Source organism: Scyliorhinus torazame, chromosome 18 (assembly GCF_047496885.1).
Source record: "Scyliorhinus torazame isolate Kashiwa2021f chromosome 18, sScyTor2.1, whole genome shotgun sequence".
Lineage (NCBI taxonomy): Eukaryota > Metazoa > Chordata > Chondrichthyes > Carcharhiniformes > Scyliorhinidae > Scyliorhinus > Scyliorhinus torazame.
In genome coordinates this window covers 128,653,703-128,677,404 of record NC_092724.1, presented here as the reverse complement: position 1 = coordinate 128,677,404, position 23,702 = coordinate 128,653,703, and the positions used below count along the sequence as shown (strand labels likewise).

The 23,702-nt window shown below is 47.2% G+C and overlaps 1 protein-coding gene across 1 annotated transcript in view; it reads left to right on the top strand.

Annotated features, from left to right (window-relative positions):
* The window catches only part of LOC140395498 (UNC93-like protein MFSD11), an 88,665-nt gene that overhangs the window by 52,302 nt on the left and 12,661 nt on the right, over positions 1-23,702 (top strand). Inside the window, exons 5-7 of the mRNA XM_072483334.1 lie at positions 4,961-5,057; positions 5,874-5,932; positions 7,553-7,712. Of these exons, the coding sequence (XP_072339435.1) occupies positions 4,961-5,057; positions 5,874-5,932; positions 7,553-7,712 (316 nt within the window). The remainder of the gene's footprint in view (positions 1-4,960; positions 5,058-5,873; positions 5,933-7,552; positions 7,713-23,702) is intronic.

Sequence of the window (23,702 nt, the reverse complement as noted above, 5' to 3'; positions counted from 1 at the left end):
GGAAGGGAAAGAGTGCCCCCACGGCACAGGCCCGCCCGCGGATCGGTGGGCCCCGATCGCGGGCCAGGCCACCGTGGGGGCACCCCCGGGGTCAGATCGCCCCGCGCCCCCCCAGGACCCCGCCCACGCCGCCTGGTCCCGCCGGTAAATACCAGCTTTGATTTACGCCGGCGGGACAGGCAATTTCTGGGCGGGACTTCGGCCCATCCAGGCTGGAGAATTGAGCGGGGGGTCCCGCCAACCGGCGCGGCCTGATTCCCGCCCCCGCCCAATCTCCGGTACCGGAGACTTCGGCGGGGGCGGGATTCACAGCGGCCAACGGCCATTCTCCGACCCGGCGGGGGGTCGGAGAATGACGCCTGAGGCTATGGTCAATTGGGAAACGTTATTTAAAGGGATGATTGTGGGTGGGTTACAAAGGAACTTAGTATTTGGTCCAAGGAAAACAAGAGGTCTGAGGATTGGGAACAGTTTAGAATTCAACAAAGGAGGATGAAGGGATTGATTAGTAAGGGGAAAATAGAGTATGAGAGTAAGCTTGCAGGGGACATAAAAACTGACTGTAAAAGATACGTGAAGAGAAAAATATTGTTGAAGATAAATGTAGGTCCATTGCGGTCAGAAACGGGGGAATTTATAATAGGGACAAAGAAGTGGCTATGTAACTAAATACATACTCCAGTCTTCATAAATGAGGACACAAATAAGATATCAGAAATGTTGGGAAATAGAGGTTTTTTGAGAAGGAAGAACTGAAGGAGATCAATATTCGTGGAGAAATGGTGTTGGACAAATTGATGGGATTGAAGGCTGATATATCCCCAGTGGCGGCAGTGGCATAGTGGTATTGTCGCTGGACTATAAGCCAAAAACCCAGGGTGATGCTCTGGGTACCGAGTTTGAATCCCGCCACTGCAGATGGTGAAATTTGAATTCAATGAAAAAAATCTGGAATTAAAAGTCCATGAATTAAGATGACCATGAAACCATTGCTGATTGTCGTAAAAATCCACCTGGTTCACTAATGCCCTTTGGGGAAAGAAATCTGCCATCCTTACCTAGTCTGGTCTACATGTTACTCCAGATCCACAACAATGTGGTTGACTCTTAACTACCCCGTCGAGGGCAATTGGGGATGGGCAATAAATGCTGGCCAGCCAACGATGCCCACATCCCAAGAACGAATTAAAAACCTGATAATCTCCAGAGTACTAAAGGAAGTGTCTCTAGAAATAATAGATGCATTGGTGGTTATCTTCCAAGATTCTATAGACTCTGGAACAGTTCCTACAGATTGGAGGGTAGCTAATGTAACACCACTATTTAAAAAGGGAGGGAGAGAGAAAACAGAATTCTAGACCACCAAGGTGGTGGGGAAAATGCTAGAATTATCAAACATTTTATAGCAGTACACTGAACAGGAAATCATGCTTGACAAATCTTATTGGTACTATTCGAGGATGAATCTCGTGGAGTGGATGAGTGGCAACCCATGGATGTTATTTATTTGCACTTTCAGAAGGCTTTTCATATAAGAGATTATATAAAGTTTCATATAAGAGATTAGCGTGTAAAATTGGAGTGCATGGGGTTAGGTGTAGTGTACTGAGATGGATAGAAAACTGTTGGCAGACAGGAAACAAAGAGTAGGAATTAACAGGTCTTTTTCCAATTGGCAGGTAGTGATACGTAGGGTACTGCAAGGATCAGTGCTCGGACCTCCGCTATATTAATGATTTAGATGAGGGAACAAAATAACTCCAGATTTGCAGATGACAAAGTTGAGTGGGACGGTGAGCTGTGAGCAGGATGCAGAGATTCTTCAGTGTGATTTGGATAAATGCGAGGTGATCCACTTTGGTAGCAAACACGACAAGGCAGATTATTATCTGAATGGCCATAACTTAGGAGAGGGGAATATGCAATGAGACCTGAGTGTCCTTGTACACCAGTCGCTGAAGGTAAGCATGTTGGTGCATTGACAGTAAAGAAGGCAAATGGTATGTTGGCCTTCATGGCAAGAAGATTCAAGTACAGGAGCAGGGATGTTTTGCTGCAATTATACAGGATCTTTGAGAGGCCACACCAGGAATATTGGGTGCAGTTTCGGTTTCACTATCCGAGGAAGGATGTTCTTGCTCTAGAGGGAGTGCAGCGAAGGTTTACCAGACTGATTCTTGGGATGGCAGGGCAAATGTATGAAGAAAGATTGAGTCGGTTAGGATTATACTCGCTGGAGTTCAGAAGAATGAGGGGGGGGAATCTCGTAGAACCCTATAAAATCCTAACAGGAGTAGACAGGGTAGATGGAAGAAGGATGTTCCCGATGGTGGGTGTGTTCAGTACCAGGGGCACTGTCTGGGGATACGGTGTAGACCGTTTAGGACAGAGGTGAGAATTTGTTTTCACCCAGAGTGCTGAGTCTGTAGAATGCGTTACCACAGGAAGCAGTTGAGGCCAAAACATTGCATGCTTTCAAAAAGTAGTTAGATATAGCACTTGGAGCGAAGGGTATTAAAGGACATGGGGGAAAGGCGGGATTTGGCTACTGAGTTGGATGATCAACCATGATCATAATGAATGGTGGAGCAGGCTCAAAGGGCTGAATGGCCTCCTCATGCTCCTATTGTTTGTTTCTAAGAGTTGGCGATACAGGTCCAAAGGGAATGCTAACCGGTGAAGTAAAAAACAACAGATATGTCTAGAGGCGATGCAAATGATGGAATGAGGAACAGCTGCAGAACAGCAGAAAAAAAAGGATGTAAGACCAAAATATGCAAAGTGAAGTATACTTTTGAGCCAGCACATATATCTCTATCTACTAGTTTCTATTTCATTGGGTAAACCAAACACAGATTGATGACCACTTTGTGGAGTGTTCTTTTTTCAGTTTGCAAGCAAAATCCCGAGCTTCAGGTTGCAAAGTCCCTACTTTACTCTCATTCTGACCTCTCTACCTTCTGCCGACTTCAAATGAACTTGAGGATAGCACCTCGTTTTTTGATTGGGCACTTCACAGCCTTCCTGACTCAATATTAAGTTCAACAATTTTAGATGCTGATCTCTGCCTCCCTTTTGTTTTCTTTACATGTTACCTTTGTTTTTTTCTCTCTCTTGTTTTTGCTTTTGGGTGGCAGCCTTTCATCATTACTCCTCTGGACACACAATTTGTTTTGTGGTTTGTCCCACTTCCTTTGGCCCTGGCCCACCAACTCTTCTGTCAGTTAATCTTTCCTATCACAGAACTTCCCTTTTGCTCGTTTCACACCCTCCCCCATTTCATCTGCTTAAGATCTATTACACTTTTAACTTTTCCAATTCTGATGAAAGGTCATTGACCTGAAATGTGAACTCTGTTTCTCTGATCACAGTTGCTGCCTGACATGCTAAGTATTTCCAGTATTTTCTGTTTCTGCATTGAGCAAGTACAGAGAGCAGTTGGCTGTGAGGAGGGGAGATAAAGAACAAAAGATAGGGTATGTGATCGGTTTGGGGACAGAGATTAATTGTCAAGAGTGAGTGTGTGATGGAAGTGGGAAAGTAATGAGTCAAGCACAGAAACAAAAGATGTGTCTGCAAGAGTTGTTAATGGGGAAATGTGGGGTCATTACTGACAGCTGACATCCCAAAACAAACAAGGCTGCACTTGTTGATGCGGCAGCTGCTGGGAGTGAACCACCCACCCATGGACAGTTAGTGTCTGTGACATCAAAGCCAGTGACTGTTGGCTTCAGTGGCACTGTGTAATTGTTGTTTCAATAATGTTAAGCCTACCCCAACACTACTTCTTCAGCAGTCCCTCAGGAATTACTTGTTTCCACACTGGCTCAAAGGGTTCTGAGATGGCTGATACATCCAAAATGCAATCTGCAGATTCTGCCACATGTAGGACAGGTGGTGTTTGAAGAGGAGGGTTTGGAGGTTTGTGCACTCTCGCCTCAACTTCACTTCTGCAAGTTCCCAACAAAGTATCTTGATGTGTTTGGTGCCATCCCAAATAATGCTTCTTTTGATCAGTCACAAGCTAGGGTCTCTCGTGAGTCAACAGGTATGTTTGACTTGAAGGGATACTTTAAAGACATCTCTAAAGTATTTTCCCTGTCCTCCTACGAGTCTCCTTTTGTGAGTGAGTTCCAAGTAATGCAGTTGCTTTGGAAGTCTGGTGTCAGGCATATGACCAACAAGTCCAGCGGAACTGATTTTGAGTGGTTAACGCCTCAATGCAGGGCAAATTGGCTTGGGAGAGGACGCTATCGTTAGACTGTCTTTCTTGCCTCCAGATTTTAAGGATCTTGCAAAGGCACCGCTGATGGTTATTGTCCAGTGATTTTAGGTGCCTGCAATAACTTATCCAAGTCACCAAAGCATAAAGGAGCATGGGGGATCACTACTGCCTGCATGGGGGATCACTACTGCCTGGTAAGCCATGCACATACACAGAACACATTTTTGATCCATGTTGGGAATTACAGTGAACAAGAAATGCCAAAAAAGGGAGCAGAAGTTATGATCTGAATTTGTTCATCTCGGTGTTAAGTCTGAAAGACAGTAAAGTGTCTAATCGAAACATTGTTCCTCACATTTTAGAAAAGTCTAGACCAAGGTCAAGGACAGCAATGTTAATGTGGGAGTGGAGCAGAGAATCAAAATGACAAGTAGCTGGAAACTCAGGGCCAAGCCTGCGAACTGAATGGGCATTCTTTGTGAAGCAGTCATCCAATCTGTGCGTAGTCTCTTTGACGTAGAGACCACATGAGCACAGAATACAGCATATTAAATTGAAAAAATTGCCGTTTTACTTGGAAGGAGTGATTCGGACCTGGCTTGGTCGGTGAGAAAGAAGGACGTAAAAGTGCAGGGGGGGCACCTCTCATGCTTACTCAGGAGGAAGAAAGGTATATCGGCTAATAGAGATGATTGTTAGAATGATTGAACATTTCTGATTCTTATTTATTTTCAGTGATCTGGACTGCACAAGGCAACTGTTTGTCAACGAACTCCAATGAAAGCACTATTGGAAGAAATAGTGGTATATTTTGGGCTCTGTTACAATTTAGGTATTTTTTTTAAAATTAAGTTTACAATATAACAGCATTACTTAAATGAACAAATCTTTGTATTGTCAAGGTATTTCAAGGCTGAAGCTTTTCACCTTTTCGCATGTGTATTTATTTAAATAGGATTATACATACAAGTGTCAATCATGTGGAGGTGAAACTTTTACTGTATACTTATTGGTTCATGTTATAACACCGAGAAATTTGTGAACTTAAATAACACGGTTTACTTGCTGCTCTTTTTGGATGTTTTTCCCCAGCCTCCTCCACTCTAAAAATGTTTGAATGTATTTCTGACTGATCTTTGCTAATTGCTTCGTAAGATTGATAATGTTCCTAATGGGCAGTATAAGACGGAAACGTTTTCCAATAAATATTTCAAACATTACATTTACACACTGAAAGTTGAATGTTTAAGTTCAAATAGCTCATAAACCATTTAAAAGTTACAGAAACGGAAGCAGTTAAAATTGCAGTGTCTTTTAATGCTCCTCAAATTGTTTTGGAAAATTAGGTTGTTTTTTTTGTGTGTGTGTGTGGGGGGGGAAGGAGTGGGTATTAAGTTGGTGGTGTGGAGAAAGTTTATTATAGAATCCCCAGATATGAACACAACAGAATTGTAGATTCATTTGTAATTTCTATCTATATGAGCCAGAAAATCTTACAGAATGAGTTTTTGAAGATCCTTAATCTCCACATATTTGTGATTTGGTATCCTTCTAAACGCAGTTTCTCATGAAATAGACTTGATGGTTCTGCTCAGCTGTGATGCCTTTTGTTATCATCTTCATATAATAATCCCTTTTCTTTCTCTAGTCTTTTGTTTGGAAATCTGTACATATACCTTGCATGGAAGGGAGAAAAGCATATCTCAGGTCAGTTTCATCCAAAACCTGTAAGTAGGAACTGAGCCATAGAAAATATTTCATTGCAGACCATTGGTGATTAATAGCCCAACAGGTTTAAACTTTTGTTTGTTTTGACGCTTTATACCATTTTTGTTGATTATGAATTTTTAAAATATCTTGATTAATAAGGAAGCAAAATTTTTGCAACAAAATGCTGCTGCATGCATCACCTGTAACATTTCACAATAGGTGTTAAAGGAATGCTCTTCAGAACTAATGAAAAGTCATCCATTCATTATTGATTACCTTCATCTGTCGTATTAATGTAAACCTGAATTTCTACTAACATTGTGCTATGTAGCACTGTCCACCATCTACAATTTTCAGTACTTGCCACGCATCCTGTTTTAAAAAAATATTAGCACTGTCCACCATCTACAGTTTTCAGTATTTGCCATGCTTACTGTTTTTAAATAAATATTTTTGTTAAGGAGGCACGGTAGCACAGTGGTTAGCACTGCTGCCTAATAGCACCATGGACCTGGTATCAATTCCGGCCTTGGGTGACTGTTTGGTGGACTTTGCACTTTCTCTACACACCTGCGTGGATTTCCTCTGGATGCTTCAGTTTCCTTCCACAGTCCAAAGATGTGCGGGTTAGGTGGATTGGCCATGCTAAATTTCCCCTTAGTGTCAAAAGAGGTTAGATGGGGGGGGGGGGATACTGGATTGCGTGGGTAGGGCAAGGGAATGGGCTAGGTAGGGTGCTCTTTCAGAGCGTTGGTACAGACCCGATGGGCTAAATGGCCTCCTTCTGCACTGTGGATATTTATTCCATTAAAGCACTGTGGCCCTCTTAGATTCTCTTACGTTGACTCTGACATACTTTTGGATTAACTCCATTGTAATATTGAAGTAGAGTTCTTGTCCATCCTTGCAGGAGCATGGCACTAATGGAGTATGGGATATAAATAGCGTAGCAATTGTTTGGCGATGTTTTAAGACTAAAAATGCTTAAATGTAGTCCTGCTTCAAATATACTATGTTGGCATGGACTGGATGGGTTGAATAGCCACATTCTGTGCAGATTGATTTCATGATTCTCTATTTAGAATCTCTTGCTGCCTCAAAACTTTTATGTAACAAACTGCTGGCTATTGGTTAGCAAATCTCTTACTTAGGTTTGCGGTACCATTTGCTTAGTTTCTATGAATCTCTCACAATGCTTTCTGATGTAATATTGTCAATGCGTGGTGATTTTCAGCCTTTTTATGTATATATTTCCTTTTGTAAAAGTATAAAATTCTGTGATCTTTAATTTTGCCTCCATAACTGTGTCAATACTGAGTCCTCCATCTTCACAGTTCCATTCCTCCTTCACAGAGACAGCCTATGCAACATCACCCTCTTCTTTCTTGGATGCACTTTATTTCTCTTTGCCTCCCACCTCCTACATTCATGAAACTTTATTCTCCCATGTTTCTTTATGGACGCATTCCCAACTTTACCCGCTCCTCCCTGCTTTATAGAGCCATCCTGTTGCCTTTTCCTTGTCCCCTAAGTTCATAAATATACCCATCCCATCTTTTCTCTGTGCTTTAGCAGCTTAATAGTTTCATACTAATCTTTCTTCTTTGGTCCCCTCAGATCATAACCGAAGGACCGTTTATATCGCACTAACTGTAATTAGTGCAGTTGGAAGTTTTCTGTTTTTACTTATAAGGAAACCTGTCTCAGAGGAACCTGTCTCAGAGGTTTTGTCTACAGAAGAAGACAAATCTGATGATGAGTCTGATACTGTACTTAGGTATGTTTTTGTTTTCTTTTAAAAAGAGTAGAGACTATGATGAGCAATTCTACCAATTTGCTATATTGGGAAATTTATAGGCTTAATTTTTATTTGTGTGTGCACATATTGTGGAGAGGTTCTGTAGCGATGTATTCAACTTGTGACGGTGTAAATTGAGAATGTGCAAGCTTATTTGAATTATGGGCCTCAAGTGCATATTGTCACGAGACCGCGGGCTAGTGCGTGGTCAATTCCAGCCCCATTTGACCCTGAGTCCCAGCACAGGTGAATTTCGATTTTATTTAAAATACCCAAGGTCCTTGGTTGAGCCCAATAAACTATAGTTTGTAACAGTAAAACACAATTAATGGGCAGAATATATTACTGACTATCTACTAACCTTTCCGAATCTCACCCCACACCAACTCGTCCAATCTCCTCTATATACATAGACAGATAAACAACACAGAGGGGAAAGGGTGGTGGAAAAGGAAAGAAAAAGTATTAATAAAAATCAAATGATAAGGATCTCTGGTGCACTGGTTTGAATTTCAGTCAATGTCTTTCTGAAGTTCAGACTTTTGTTTTCATACTTATTCCTTCCAGGCTTGAGATGTTTTCTCTGGTAAGGTTTTTCCAAAAAAAATATTTATTAAAGTTTTTTAACAACACAATTTTTCTCCCGTACAAACAATAACCCCCCCCCCCCCGCATAACAAAATAACAAAAAATCGCACTGAGCAAGATATATACATGGCAAAATGGTATATTTACATAGCTTTATACACTGGCTCTCTCCCGCACGTGCCAGTTTCCCCCACCCTTCATGTTACCTCTTGCTCATCCATCCCCCCTCCCAAGACACCGCCCCCCCCCCCCCCCCCCCCCCCCCCCCCAGGGGTTGCTGCTGCTGCTGCTGACTGACCTTCCTCTAACGCTCCGCGAGATAGTCTAGGAACGGTTGCCACCGCCTGTAGAACCCCTGCGCAGACCCTCTCAAGGCAAACTTTATCCTCTCCAGCTTAATGAACCCAGCCATGTCGTTTATCCAGGCCTCCACGCTGGGGGGCTTCGCCTCCTTCCACATTAGCAAGATCCTTCGCCGGGCTACTAGGGACGCAAAGGCCAGAGTGCCGGCCTCTTTCGCCTCCTGCACTCCTGGCTCGTCCACTACTCCAAATATTGCTAGCCCCCAGCTTGGCTTGACCCGGACTTTCACCACCTGAGATATTGCTCCCGCCACTCCTCTCCAGAACCCCTCCAGTGCCGGGCATGACCAAAACATATGGACATGGTTCGCCGGGCTCCCTGAGCACCTTCCACATTTGTCCTCTACCCCAAAGAACCTACTCAACCTCGCCCCCGTCAAGTGAGCTCTGTGAACCACCTTAAATCAGGCTGAGCCTGGCACACAAGGAATTAACCCTACCTAGTGCATCAGCCCACAGACCTTCCTCGATCTCCTCCCCAGCTCCTCCTCCCATTTACCCTTCAGCTCTTCTACTAGTGCTTCCCCCTCTTCTTTCATCTCCTGGTGTATTGCCGACACTTTGCCCTCTCCGACCCATACACCCGAGATCACCCTGTCTTGAATTTCTTGTGCCGGGAGCAACGGGAATTCCCCGACCTGTCGCCTCACAAAAGCCCTCACCTGCATATATCTAAAGGCATTTCCCGGGGGTAACTCAAACTTCTCCTCCAGTGCCCCTAGGCTCGCAAATGTCCCGTCAATGAACAGGTCCCCCATTCTTCTAATCCCCTTCCGATGCCAGCTCTGGAACCCCCCGTCCATCTTCCCCGGGACAAACCGGTGATTACCCCTGATCGGGGACCACACCGAGGCTCCCACTGCACCCCTGTGCTGTCTCCACTGGCCCCAGATCTTTAACGTTGCCGCCACCACCGGGCTCATGGTATACTTTGACGGCGAGAACGGCAGCGGTGCCGTCACCAATGCCCCCAGGCTCGTTCCTTTACAGGATGCCATCTCCTTGCTCTTCCATGCCGCCCCCTCTCCCTCCATAACCCACTTGCGGATCATCGCCACATTTGCTGCCCAGTAGTAGCTCCCTAGGTTTGGCAGCGCCAACCCTCCTCGGTCCCTACTGCGTTCCAGGAACCCTCTCCTTACCCTCGGGGTCTTATTCGCCCACACAAACCCCATAATGCTCCTACTTACTCTCTTAAAAAAGCCTTTGGTGATCACGATGGGAAGGCACTGAAACACAAACCGAAACCTCGGAAGGACCACCATTTTGACCGACTGCACTCTACCCGCCAGTGAGAGCGGTAACATGTCCCATCTTTTGAAGTCCTCCTCCATTTGGTCCACCAACCTCGTCAGATTCAGTTTATGTAGGGCCCCCCAACTCCTGGCTATCTGGATCCCCAGATACCGAAAACTCCCCGCCACCCTCCTCAGCGGTAGGTCCCCTATCCCTCTTTCTTGGTCCCCTGCCTGTAATACAAAGAGCTCACTCTTCCCTACATTGAGCTTATAGCCCAAAAACTCCCCAAACTCCCTTTGAGTCTGCATGACCTCCACCATCCCCTCCATTGGATCCGCCACGTACAGCAACAGGTCATCCGCATATAGCGACACCCGATGCTTTTCTCCCCCTCGGATCACCCCCCTCCATTTATTATACTCCCTCAATGACATGGCCAAGGGTTCGATCGCCAATGCAAACAACAGGGGGCACCCCTGCCTCGTTCCTCGGTACAGCCGAAAGTACTCCGACCTCCGCCGGTTCGTCACTCCACTCGCCACCGGGCTCTGCAAAGGAGCTTAACCCAGCTGATAAACCCTCCCCCGAATCCAAACCTACGCAGCACCTCCCAGAGGTACTCTCACTCTACTCTGTCAAAGGCCTTTTCCTCGTCCATAGCTGCCACTATCTCCACCTCTCCCTCCTCCGATGGCATCATTATCACGTTTAAGAGCCGCTGCACATTAGTCTTTAATTGCCTGCCCTTTACGAATCCCGTCTGGTTCTCATCGATCACCCCCGGGACGCAATCCTCAATCCTCGTGGCCAGCACTTTTGCCAACAACTTAGCGTCCACATTGAAGAGCGAGATCGGCCTGTACGATCCACATTGCAGTGGGTCCTGTACAGCTCTTCATAGAAGGCCTTGAATACCTCGTTTATTTTCGTCGCACTCTGAACCGTGGCTCCCCTTCCATCTTTGATTTCCCCCTGTTTCATTCGCTGCCATCCTCTTACGGAGCTGGTGTGCCAGCATCCGACTAGCCTTTTCCCCATACTCCTAGGTCGCCCCCTGCGCCTTCCTCCACTGTGCCTCCGCCTTCCCTGTGGTCAACAGGTCAGACTCCGTCTGGAGCCGTCGTCTTTCCCCAAGTAATCTTTCCTCCGGGGCCTCTGCGTATCTCCTGTCCACTCTCAAAATCTCCCCCACTAACCTCTACCTTTCCATACCCTCCGTCTTCTCCCTATGAGCCCTGATGGAGATTAGCTCTCCCCTGATCGCCGCCTTCAACGCCTCCCATACCACCCCCACTCGCACCTCCCCGTTGTCGTTGGCCTCCAAGTGCCTTTCGATACACCCCCTCACCTTTCCACACACCACTTCATCTGCCAGCAGTCCCACATCCAGCCGCCACAACGGGCATTGGTCCCTCTCCTCTCCCAGCCCCATTTCCACCCAGTGCGGGGCGTGGTCCGAAACTGCTATGGCCGAATACTCCGTCCCCTCCACCCTCGGGATGAGCGCCCTGCCCAGAACAAAAAAATCTATCCGGGAGTAGGCTTTGTGCACGTGGGAGAAGAAAGAAAATTCCCTGGCCTGCGGTCTTGCAAACCTCCATGGGTCCACTCCCCCCATCTGATCCAAAAAAACCCTAAGCACCTTGGCTGCCGCCGGCCTCTTTCCAGTCCTTGATCTGGAGTGGTCCAGTGCTGGGTCCAGCACTGTATTGAAGTCCCCTCCCATTATCAGGCCTCCTACCTCCAGGTCCGGAATGTGCCCAAACATGCGCTTCATGAATCCAGCATCATCCCAGTTCGGGGCGTATACATTTACCAACACCACCCACGCCCCTTGCAACCTACCGCTCACCATCACATATCTCCCTCCATTATCTGCTACGATAGTCTTGGCCTCGAATGACACATGCTTTCCCACCAATATTGCCACCCCTCTATTCTTCGCGTCCAGTCCCGAGTGAAATACCTGTCCTACCCACCCCTTTCTTAACCTGACCTGGTCCGCCACCTTCAGAAAAATTCCGTTGGGGCTCCTCCAATGAGCCCGAACGTCCGTAGTAGCGGGAGCCGCCGAATCGTGCGGCTTAGCTCTGCATAGCCGCAACGGAAGTCGCCGCATAGCCGCAACCGGAAGTCCTTTCTCTGGTAAGGTTGACTACCTCATCTGCAGACTCCGAATCATTTCGGGTTCACAGCAAAGGGTATGCCAGGCACTCGCTGGTTTTAGACCAATAAATCAGGTCTTTCACTCCTTCAAATAGGAGAGAATGAGAGAGTTCCTTTCACTTCTGAGGTCTAAACGCTTCTGCTAAGTTCTCTCCGAAAGCATCACGAGGAACTAATCACTGACCGTTGTCAGGCAGAACACTCCCTCGCCAACCCACCTGTTGCCAATTAACCAATCAACCCGATTCCATCCAAACCTTGTGCCTAACAGCCACTTGGTGCCCAAGAGTCTGGGGCGGCACAGTGGTTAGCACTGCTGCCTCACAGCACCAGGGACCCAAGATCAATTCCAACCTTGGGTGATTGTCTGTGTTGAGTCAGCAAGTTCTATCTGTGACTGCATAGGTTTCCTCCGGGTGCTCCAGTTTCCTCCCATAGTCCAAAGATGTGCATGTTGGGTGGGTTGGCCATACTAAATTACCCCTTCCCAAGATTAGGTGGGGTTACAGGGATAGGGAGGGGGAGTGGGCCAAAGTAGCGTGCTCTTTCGGAGGATCAGTGCAGACTTTATGGGCCAAATGACCTCCTTCTGCACTGTAGGGATTCTATGATTTTCCCTTCCAAAATACAAAACCTGGGAACACAGTGTCCTGCTGACAAGCAGGCTGTTTCAACTTTGTATCTTCTGCTTAAAGGCACATCCTGATTATGGGTCCACAGACCAAAAATAAAAGAAAATAAATGAAAACAAAGGAAATAACGGAAGGAGCCTTACAATATCATGCGATGTTGAAAGCCATCACATTCCCCTTAATATGCGTATACAAACATTTCCAAAACTTCAGGTGGGAGAGAAAAATAATGGTACATGTGGAGCTGGATTGCCATGCCTTAAGAGATACTCTATTTTCGGCACCACTGCAGTAAACCATCAGCTGTTGTTCTATCAATGATCCAATATTGCTGTTCAGTGCTTCTGGCCTTATCTTTTCCTAAATCCATTTGTCGTCTTAGTAACAGTTCAAAATGAACAAAATTGGTTACTTTATGCATTAGCAAATGAGTATAATTCCTTCATAAAAATGTCTTTAGTTTCAGGATATTCATGAGCACATTAATTTATTAGTTCAAAGTAATTCCTTCTTGGATAGCAATAAACTAATCTCTAGTTTTAACTATTTTATCTGCATTCACTGACATTTCAATTTGTATGGTGTGCTGGGATTTCTTAAATTTGAGTGTCAAAAACAGATGAAAATATATTCATACAAATTAGGAGTAGGCCACTATGCCTCTTGAGCATGTTCCGCCATTCAATCAGGTCATGACTGATCTGATTGTAACATCAACCCCACATTCCTGCCTACCCCAATAATCTTGATGTACAAAACTCTATCTAACACTGCCTTAAAAATATTCCAAGAATCTGCTTCCACTGTCTTTGGCAGGTGGGGCTCATGCCTTTTTGAGAGAAAAGATTTCCCCTCATCTCCGCCTTAAACAAGCGACCCCTTATTTTTTTTTTTAAGTATTCTTTTTATTAAAGTTTTGCAAAGTTTTTCATAATAAATAGTAATAATCCTAACACAGCAAAATAGAGTGAACATTAACATAGTGCAAAAAGAGAATATACAATAGCAATTGACTAGACGTGACGCCACGCGCCTCAGTCTTCCCACACCCTCCCAACGGAGCACTCATCCCCTCTCTCCTACGGGTCGCTGCTGCTGCTGACATTTTAATTTTCCCTGAGAAGCCATCGGACGGTATTATACCCCCGCTCAACAGCAGCAGCTTTGTACACTTGGCAAAATTATTTACACACATAAGTAGGCATCTGTTCGTGGTGTTGTCGTCCCTTGCTTCTCCCAGACGGAGTTCGCTGCCGTTGTCGTTCTGCTTCTGCACACTTCCGCTTCTGCGGTCCTCCCGTCTTCCCCGTTTCCTCTGTTCCTGTGGACGTTAAGTTTGTTAACGTTTCCCTGCCTCCCTCCCCCCTCTTTCTTCCCCCCCCCCCCCCCCCCCCCCCCCGTGGCTCGCCTTTCCTTCCTCTTAGATTTAGCTCCCCCCCCCCCCCCCCCCCCCCCCCCCCCTCCCTGTCTATCTCTCCGTCTCATGCTTTGGCTTCTCTCCCCTGTTTCTTGGCTACCAGGCTATTCTTCTGCTTGTTTGTTGGCCACAAACAGGTCTCGGAACAATTGGGTGAATGGCTCCCATGTTCTGTGGAAGCCGCCGTCTGACCCTCGGATGGCGTATTTGATTTTCTCCATTTGGAGAGATTCCGAGAGGTCGGACAGCCAGTCTGCAGCTTTAGGTGGTGCTGCTGACCGCCAGCCGAACAGGATTCTACGGCGGGTGATCAGGGAGGCAAAGGCAAGGGCGTCCGCCCTCCTCCCCAGGAATAGATCTGGCTGGTCTGAAACCCTAAAGACCGCCACTTTCGGGCATGGCTCCGCCCTCACCACCACCACCTTGGACATTGCCTCGAAGAAGGCTGTCCAGTACTCCACAAGTCTGGGGCAGGACCAGAACATGTGGGCGTGGTTGGCCGGGCCTCCTTGGCACCGTTCACATCTATCCTCCACCTCCGGGAAGAACCTACTCATACGGGTTCTTGTTAAGTGGGCTCTGTGTACCACTTTTAGTTGCGTCAGGCTGAGCCTTGCGCACGGGGAGGTGGAGTTGACCCTATGCAGTGCTTCGCTCCAGAGTCCCCTCCCTATTTCTATCCCCAGGTCCTCCTCCCACTTCATTCTTGTTGCGTCCAATACGGTGTCGGCCCCTTCTACCAGTCGGTCATACATGTTGCTACGGTTCCCTTTATCTAGATGCTTGCGTCCAGTAACTCTTCCAGTAGTGTCTGTTGTGGTGATTGTGGGTATGTCCCTGTCTCCTTTCGTTGGAAGTTTTTTAGTTGCAGGTACCTTAGCTCGTTTCTCCTGGCTAGCTGGAATTTCTCTGTCAGTTCGCCCAGTGTTGCGATCCTGCGTCCATGTATAGGTCCCTGACTGTCCGTGTCCGTTTGTCCTGTTCCCACCTTTTGAAGGTGGCGTCAGTCAGCGCTGGCGTGATCCTATGGTGGTTGCAGATGGGAGCTTTACCCGACATTCTGGTCAGGCCAAATTGTTGCCGTAATTGGTTCCAGGACTGGAGGGTGGCTATTACCACCGGGCTGCTGGAATATTTTTTGGGTGGGGATGGGGATGGGAGCGCCACAGTGGTGAAGGCCTGGAGGGAGGTCCCCATACAGGAGGCCTCTTCCGCGCGCACCCACTCGGCTTCTGGCTCCTTGATCCATCCTCTTATTCGCTCGGCCGTCGCCGCCCAGTGGTAAAGTTGTAGGTTTGGGAGGGCAAGCCCCCTCCCTGGATTTTGATTTTTGTAAGACCTTCTTTGGGATCCTAGCATTCTTCCTCCCCGCCCCCCATACGAACACCATGATTAGTTTGTCTAGTGCTTTGAAAAAGGCCTTGGGGGTGTAGATCGGGATGGATCTAAGTACGAAGAGGTACCTGGGCAGCACATTCATTTTGATCGTCTGGACTCCCCCCTCGAGGGAGAGTGGAAGTGTGTTACATCTTTGCAGGTCCTTTTTTACTCCCTCTGTCAGACTGGTGAGGTTCCATTTGTGGATCCCTTTCCAGTCATAGACTATTTGGATCCCCAGGTAGCGGAATTTGTGTCGGGCTTGTTTAAGCAGCAGTCCCGTTAGGGCTGCCCCACCTACTTGTGGGTGTACCGGGAAGATCTCGCTTTTGCTCATGTTGCATTTGTAGCCCGAGAAGGCGCCAAACTCTTTCAGGAGCGCGATGATTCCGCCCATGCTGCTCTGTGGATCCGAAATGTAGAGGAGCAGGTCATCTGCATAAGAGTGAGACTCTGTGCTCTCTGCTTTCCCTTCGGAACCCCCTCCAGCTTTTTGCTGCTCTGAACGCGATTGCTAGTGGTTCGATCGCTGGAGCGAACAGCAGCGGGGACAGTGGGCATCCTTGTCTGGTGCCTCTGTGCAGCTGGAAGTATCGGGAGTTGGTATTGTTGATCCATACGCTCGCCATGGGAGCGTTGTATAGGAGCTTTACCCGGGAGGTGAACCCTGTTCCAAGCCCGAGTACCTCTATGAAGTATTTCCATTTGACTCTGTCGAAGGCCTTTTCTGCATCTAGGGAGACGATCACCTCTGTTGTTCTCTCACCGGAGGGGGTCATTATCACGTTCAGCAGGCGCCTGATGTTCGAGGTAAGCAGTCTACCTTTGACCAAGCCCGTCTGGTCCTCTGCGACCATGTCAGGTACACAGTCTTCTAATCATTTGGCTAGCATTTTGGCCAGTATTTTGGCGTCTGCATTCAGCAGTGAGATGGGTCTGTATGATCCACATTCCGTTGGGTCTTTGTCTTTCTTAGGTATCAGCGAGATTGAGGCCTGTGCTAGCGTGGGCGGCAGTGTGCCCCTCGCTTGCGAGTCTGTGAACATCTCCCGCAGGTGCGGGGCCAGTGCTGTCGCAAATGTTTTGTAGAGGTCCGCTGGGAACCCATCGCGCCCCGGCGCCTCCCCCGCCTGCATGGAGCTAATGCTGTCCATGATCTGTCCCAGTGCTAGTGGTGCTTCCAAGCCCCATTTTCTGCCCTCCCCCACGACTGGAATGTCCAGTCCATCAAGGAACCGTTTCATCCCAGACTCCCCCATTGGGGGCTCTGAGGTGTACAGCCCTTGGTAGAAGGCCTTGAAGGTTTTGTTGATCTTTTCTGATTCTGTTTCAAGCGTGCCTCTGGTGTCCTGGATTTGTGCAATTTCTCTGGTGGCTGCCTGCTTTCTCAGCTGCTGTGCCAACAAGCGGCTGGCTTTGTCTCCGTTTTCGTATAGGGTCCCACGTGCCTGGCGGAGTTGGTGCACTGCTTTCCTGGTGGAGAGCAGGTCAAAGTTCCTTTGTAGCTCTTTCCTCTCCGCCAGGAGCTCCACGGTCGGGGCCTCGGAGTATTTACGGTCTACCTCCAGTATGGAGTCGACCAGCAGCTGCCTCGTCACCCTTTTCTCCCTATCTCTTCGCGCTTTGAAAGCGATGATTTCCCCTCTTAGTACGGCCTTTAGTGCTTCCCAGAACGTGGAGGGTGAGACCTCCCCGTTCTGGTTGTTCTCTGTGTACTCTGCAATGGCCCGTGATAACCTTTGGTTGAAGGCCTTGTCCGCTAGTAGAGCGACATCCAACCTCCATGTGGGGTGTTGGGCCCTGCCCGTCTCCAGCCTCACGTCCATGTAGTGTGGAGCGTGGCCTGATATCACAATTGCGGAGTATTCCACCTTGTCTATCCCCGGAAGCACCGTTTTCCCGACCACAAAGAAGTCAATTCTGGTGTATACGTTGTGTACTGGGGAGAAGAAGGGAGAATGTCTTCTCCCCCGGGTGGGCGAACCTCCAGGGGTCCACCGCTCCCATCTGCTCCATAAAGTGACTGAGTTCCCTTGCATGCTTGAGGTTTTCCCCGTTTTGGGGTTTGATCTGTCTGTCTTTGAGGACTCTGGATCTCTTCACTGGGCCGTTGAGTCCCCTTACGTTCCAGGTGACTATCCTGGTGGGGGGCTTCTGCCCCCTCGCTCCTGTGGGATTAACCATACTTACCTGGTGGACGCGCCCCTGCCCTCCGGTGTTTCCCTTTGTTAGGGGGCCGTCCAGGATGGCCGCTGTCACTGCTCTCTCCATGCGGTTGGGTCCCTGCACTCCAGGGTTTCCCTTTGTCCCGGGGGCACCCGACATGGCCGCCCACTGTGCGCCCGCCATGCGGGTAGTCCCCTGCACTCCGGAGTTTCCTTTCGCCCAGAGACCGTACTGGGTGGGTGCTTGCAGCGATTCCTTGTTTCGAGCCCTTGGTTGTGGCACTTTGTAGCCCAATTCCTTTTCTAGCCCTGTTTGTCCCTCCTTCCCTGTGTCGCCCCTCCCCGGTCTCTCCTTCCCTGTGTCCCCTCCCGGTCTCTCCCCCTTTCCCCCTCTCCCTTGTACCCCTCCTTTGTCCCTCTTTCCCCTGTTCCTGTCCCAGTTTGCTCTCCCGTCTCTGTTGAGTGGTCACCCCCCCACCTCCAGCCGAGCGCCTTCCCTCCTGTTGGGGGCGCGCTGCGGCCCTGCTTGGTTGCATGCCCCCGGCGCTAGCTTTCCCGCTAGTACGGTGGCCCCCCTCTCGGGAGTTACTGTCTCGCTTTTCCCCTGCCCGGCCTCTACGGTTTTCTGCCCACTCTTCCCCTATCCTACCCTGCACTCCTCTTGCTTGCTCTCCCTTCTCCGCTACTCTCATTCCCTTGTGCTGGGGCCTGGCCTCCCACCTGAAGCGATCCCTCGGGCAGTGGTCTGTTCTTAGTTCAGGGTGTGCTCGTCGTGGCTAGGGGACTTGGCGTTGCCTCACCCCTCCCCCGTCAGCATGTTGCTGCTCCCTGCCAGGGGCTCCTCATTTCTACCTTCGCAGGTGGTTTTCCAGCCCGTGTTCCTCGACAAACCTGTTTGCTTCGGCAGGGGCTGTAAAGAAGTATTCTCTTTCTTGGTCTGTGACCCAGAGTTTCGCTGGGTACAGCATACCAAAACGCACGTTGCTCTTGTGAAGAGCTGCTTTCGCTCTATTAAATTCGGCCCGTCTCCCGGCTAGGTCTGCCCCAATGTCCTCGTAAATTCTAATGGCATGTCCTTCCCATTTGTAGGTTCTGTTTTTCCTGGCCCAGCGTAGGATTGTTTCCCTTTCTTGGTACCGCTGCAGTTTAGCTATAACTGCTCTCTGGTGTTCCCCTGCTTTGGGCTTCGGGCGCAGCGACCAGTGTGCTCTGTCCATTTCTGGTGGGCTGGGAAAGATTTTCTTCCCCACTACGTTGCCCAGCATCTCGGCCACGTTTGCCGTGAGGTTTCTACCCTCGATCCCCTCTGGTAAGCCCACTATCCTGACATTTTGCCTCCTTGAGCGGTTTTCCTGGTCGTCAACTCTGCCCTTCAGGCTCCCCTGTGTTGTGCCCAGTCTCGCCACCTCCCTCTCCAGGACCGTGATCCGGTCGCTCACGTCAGTCGCTGCTTTCTCCAGCTCCTTGATGGTCACCTCTTGGGCTTCCAGTTTCTTCCCTTGGGCGTCCAATTTCTCCTCTGCTCTGCCCAGGGCCTGCTGTACCTCCGCCAGGGCCTTGGCCATTGCTGCCTGTACTGCGGCCTCTATGTCTGCCATAGCCTATGCCTTGTTTACCTGCGGATGTTCCCTCAGCGCATCGGCAAAGGCTGCCTTCCAGTTCCAGTTCCCCCCTGGCCCCGGGGGAGACTGCACCTGTCTACCCAGCTCTTTTTGATGCGGCGATACTTCCGTTCTGCCGCTTTGCTCGCTGATTGGCTCGTCTGAACTGGCTCGCCCATAATAAGGGGCTGGTTTAACTCACTGGGCTAAATCGCTGGCTTTTAAGGCAGGCCAGCAGCACGGTTCAATTCCCGTACCAGCCTCCCCGAACAGGCGCCGGAATGTGGCGACTAGGGGCTTTTCACAGTAACTTAATTGAAGCCTACTCGTGACAAGCGATTTTCATTGCCCCGTCTATTTATTTATTTGTTTTCTCCCCCCCCCCCCTTTTTTTCTTCTCCCCTCCCTTCTCTCCTTTACCACTGTATTTTTCCCCTCTTTTATAAAATTCTTCTCAGGTGAACTTGTTTGGGTGAGAACAAGAAAAGTGCAAAAATAATTTTTTAAACAAGTTTAAAAGTTTTCTTTTCAGAGTTTTGTTTTTGCAAAAGTTCTTTTTTCATTGATCCCTAGGTCTCGATACTCTGACAAGGGGAAACATCCTCTCCACTTCCACCCTGTCATTATGTGTCAGGATCTTAAAAGGTTTTGATCTCTTTTAAACTCAGTGGATACAAATCTAACTTCTCAAAATTTTTCTCATAAGACAACCCACCCATTCCTGTACACTATCTCAGATGTGGTCTTAACAATGTCCTGAAACATAACCACCCTGCTTTTGTAATCAATTTGCCTCCTGATAAATTACAAAATTCTATTCGCTTTTCTAATTACTTGCTGTACGTGTATACTAGCATTTTGTGATTCATGCACTGGGCCACCCAGATCCCTCTACACCTCGGAGCGAAGCAATCTCTCACTATTTTATATTCTTCGTGCCAAAATGGACATTTACCAGATTTTTGCCCACTTCCTCAACCTATCTATGTCCCTTTTGTAGCCTCCTTATGTCCTCTTCACAATTTACTTTCTTACCTATCTTTGTGTTGTCTGGAAATTTGGCAACCAGACCTTTACAACCTTCATCCAAGTTGTTCATCTGAATTATAAAAAGTTGAGGTTCCAGCACTGACCCCTGTGGCACACCACTTGTGAAATCCAACCAGAAAAAGACCCATTTATGCCAACTTTTTTTTCCTGTTAGCTAGCCAATCTTCTACCCATGCCAATACATTATCCCCCACACCATGAGCTTTTATCTTCTGCACTAACCTTTGATGTGGAACCTTATGAAATGTCTTCTGGAAATCTATGAGACCCCCCCCCATCTCACTCTTCTAAACTCCAATGAATATAATCCTAATCAATATAATCTCTCCACATTGACAGTTCCGCCATCCCAAGAATCAGCCTGGGAAACCTTCACTGCACTCCCTCCATAGCAAGAACATCTTTCCTTAGATAAGGACACCAAAACTGCACACGATACTCCAGATGTGGCCACATCAATGCCCTGTACAATTGCAGTAAAACATTCCTATTTTCCAATATTCAAATCCTCTTGCTATGAAGGCCAACATACTATTTGTCTTCTTTATTGCCTGCAGCACCTGCGTGCTTACTTTCAGCGACTGCTACACAAGGACACCAAGGTCACGCTGAGTATCCACCTCTCTCAATTTACATCCATTCAAATAATCCACCGGAGCACATGTGACTCCTTTAAAGAACTCCAATAAATTGGTTAAACATGATTTCTCTTTCACAAAACCATGTTGAATATGCCTGATTACCGTGAATTTTTGCAAGTGCCCTGTCAAAACATCTTTAATAATGTGTTCTAACATTTTCCCTATGACAGATGTTAGGCTAACTTGTATGTAGTTTCATGCTTTCTGTCTCTCTCCCTTTTTCAATAAAGGTGTTACATTTGCTGTCTTCCAATCTAATGGGACTTCCCCTGAAATAGGGAATTTGGGAAAATTAAAACCAATGTATCAACGATCTGATTAGCCACTTCTTTCAAGTCCATCTGGACCAGGGGATTTGTTAGCCCACAGACCCAATAATTAGCTCAATACCACTTCCCTGGTGATTGTCATTTTCCTAAGTTCCCTCCTCCCTTTCATTTCCTGGCTTACAACTAGTTCTGGGATGTTACGTGTGTCCTCTATATTGAAGAAAGATGCAAAATACCTGTTTAATCTATCTGCCATAACCCTACTTATCATTACTAATTCCCCAGAGGCACTTTCTGCAGGACAAATGCTTACTTTGTTAACTTTCTTTTATTTTTTCAATATATACAGAAACTCTTACTGTCCTTCTTTATGTTACAGTTCTAGTTTTCCCTACATATCAATCTTTTTGTCATTCTTGATGTTCTTTATATTCTTTCCAATCTTCTGACCTGCCACTTGTCTTTGTGCAAATATATGCTTTTTCTTTAAGTTTAATCCTGTCTAACATTTTTAGTTAACCAGAGATGATGGATATTTTTCTTTCTCATTGGCATTTATCTATTCGGTGCATTCTGAAATATTCCTTTAAATGTCTGCCACTGAAGATCTGTTGATCTATCCCTTCAGCTTTGCCAATTCATTTTAGATAACTCTATTTTCATGTCCGCATAATACCCTTATTTAAGTTTAAAGTACTAGTTTTGGTGCACTCTTCTTCTCTCAACCTGAATGTAAAATTCAATCATATTATGATCGCTGTTACCTAGGGGTGCCTTCACTTGTGAGGTTATCAATTAATCCAATCTCATTGCACAATATCACGTATAGTATGGTTGGCTCTAGTATGTGTTAACTATCTCAAAAACATTCTATAAACTCCTCATCTATGCTACAGTTATCTTTCTGATTTTTCCAATCTATATTTAGATTAAAATCCCCCATGATTATTGCAGTATCTTTCTAATCTCCCATTATCTCTTCATTTATACTCTGACCTACCGTGTAGTTACAATTAAGGGACATGTACAATTCAATGACTTTCACCTCTTGAAAATCTATCCATAATTACACTGAGCAAGTAAGAATGACGTTTTGTAAACGAGCAGCTTTGTGCTGTGCACAAGATGGGAGTCCTGCTTCAGTTGAACTGATCCAATTGGAAATATCTATTCATCTGAATAAAGAACAAAGAAAAGTACAGCACAGGACCTGTACACCTAGATCTCTCTGACTGTCAATACTCTTGAAGGTTCTACCATTCACTGAATATTCCCTACCTGCATTCGACCTTCCAAAATGCATTACTTCACATTTGTCCGGATTAAACTCCATCTACCATCTCTCCGCCGAAATCTCCAAATGATCTAAATCCTGCTTTTTCCTCTTGACAGTCCCCATCGCTATCCGCAATTCCACCAACCTTTGTGTCGTCTGCAAACTTACTAATCAGATTTTCCTCCAAATAATTCATATATACTACAAACAGTAAAGGTCCCAGCACTGATCCCTGCGGAACACCACTAGCCACAGCCCTCCAATCGGAAAAGCACCCTTCCATTGCTACTCTCTGACTTCTATGACCTAGCCAGTTCTGTATCCACCTTGCCAGCTCACCCCTGATCCCGTGTGACTTCACCTTTTGTACCAGTCTGCCATGAAGGACCTTGTCAAAGGCATTCCTGAAATCCGTGTAGACAACATTCACTGCCCTACCTGCATAAATCATCTTTGTGACCTCCTCGAAAAACAAGTTAGTGAGACACAATCTCCCCTTCACAAAACCATGCTGCCTCTCGCTAATACGTCCATTTGCTTCCAAATGGGAGTAGATCCTGTCTCAAAGAATTCTCTCCAGTAATTTCCCTATCACTGACGTCAGGCTCACCGGCCTGTAGTTTCCCGGATTATCCTTGCTACCCTTCTTAAACAAAGGAACAACATTGGTTATTCTCCAGTCTATCGGGACATCATCTGAAGACAGTGAGGATCCAAAGATTTCTGTCAAGGCCTCAGCAATTTCCTCTCTAGCGTCCTTCAGTATTCTGGGGTAGATCCCTTCAGGCCCTGGGGACTTACCTACCTTAATAGTTTCAAGATGCCCAACACCTTGTCTTTTTCGTTCTCAATGTGACCCAGGCTATCTACACACCCTTCTCCAGACTCAATATCCACCAATTCCTTTTCTTTGGTGAATAGTGATGCAAAGTATTCATTTAGTACCCATTTCCTCTGGCTCCACACATAGATTTCCTTGCCTGTCCTTCAGTGGGCCCACCCTTTCCCTGGCTACCCTCTTGCTTTTTATGTACGTGTAAAAAGTCTTGGGATTTTCCTTAACCCTATTTGCCAATGACTTTTTATGACCCCTTTTCGCCCTCCTGACACCTTGCTTAGGTTCCTTCCTACTTGCCTTATATTCCACACAGACTTTGTCTGTTCCCAGCCTTCTAGCCCTGACAAA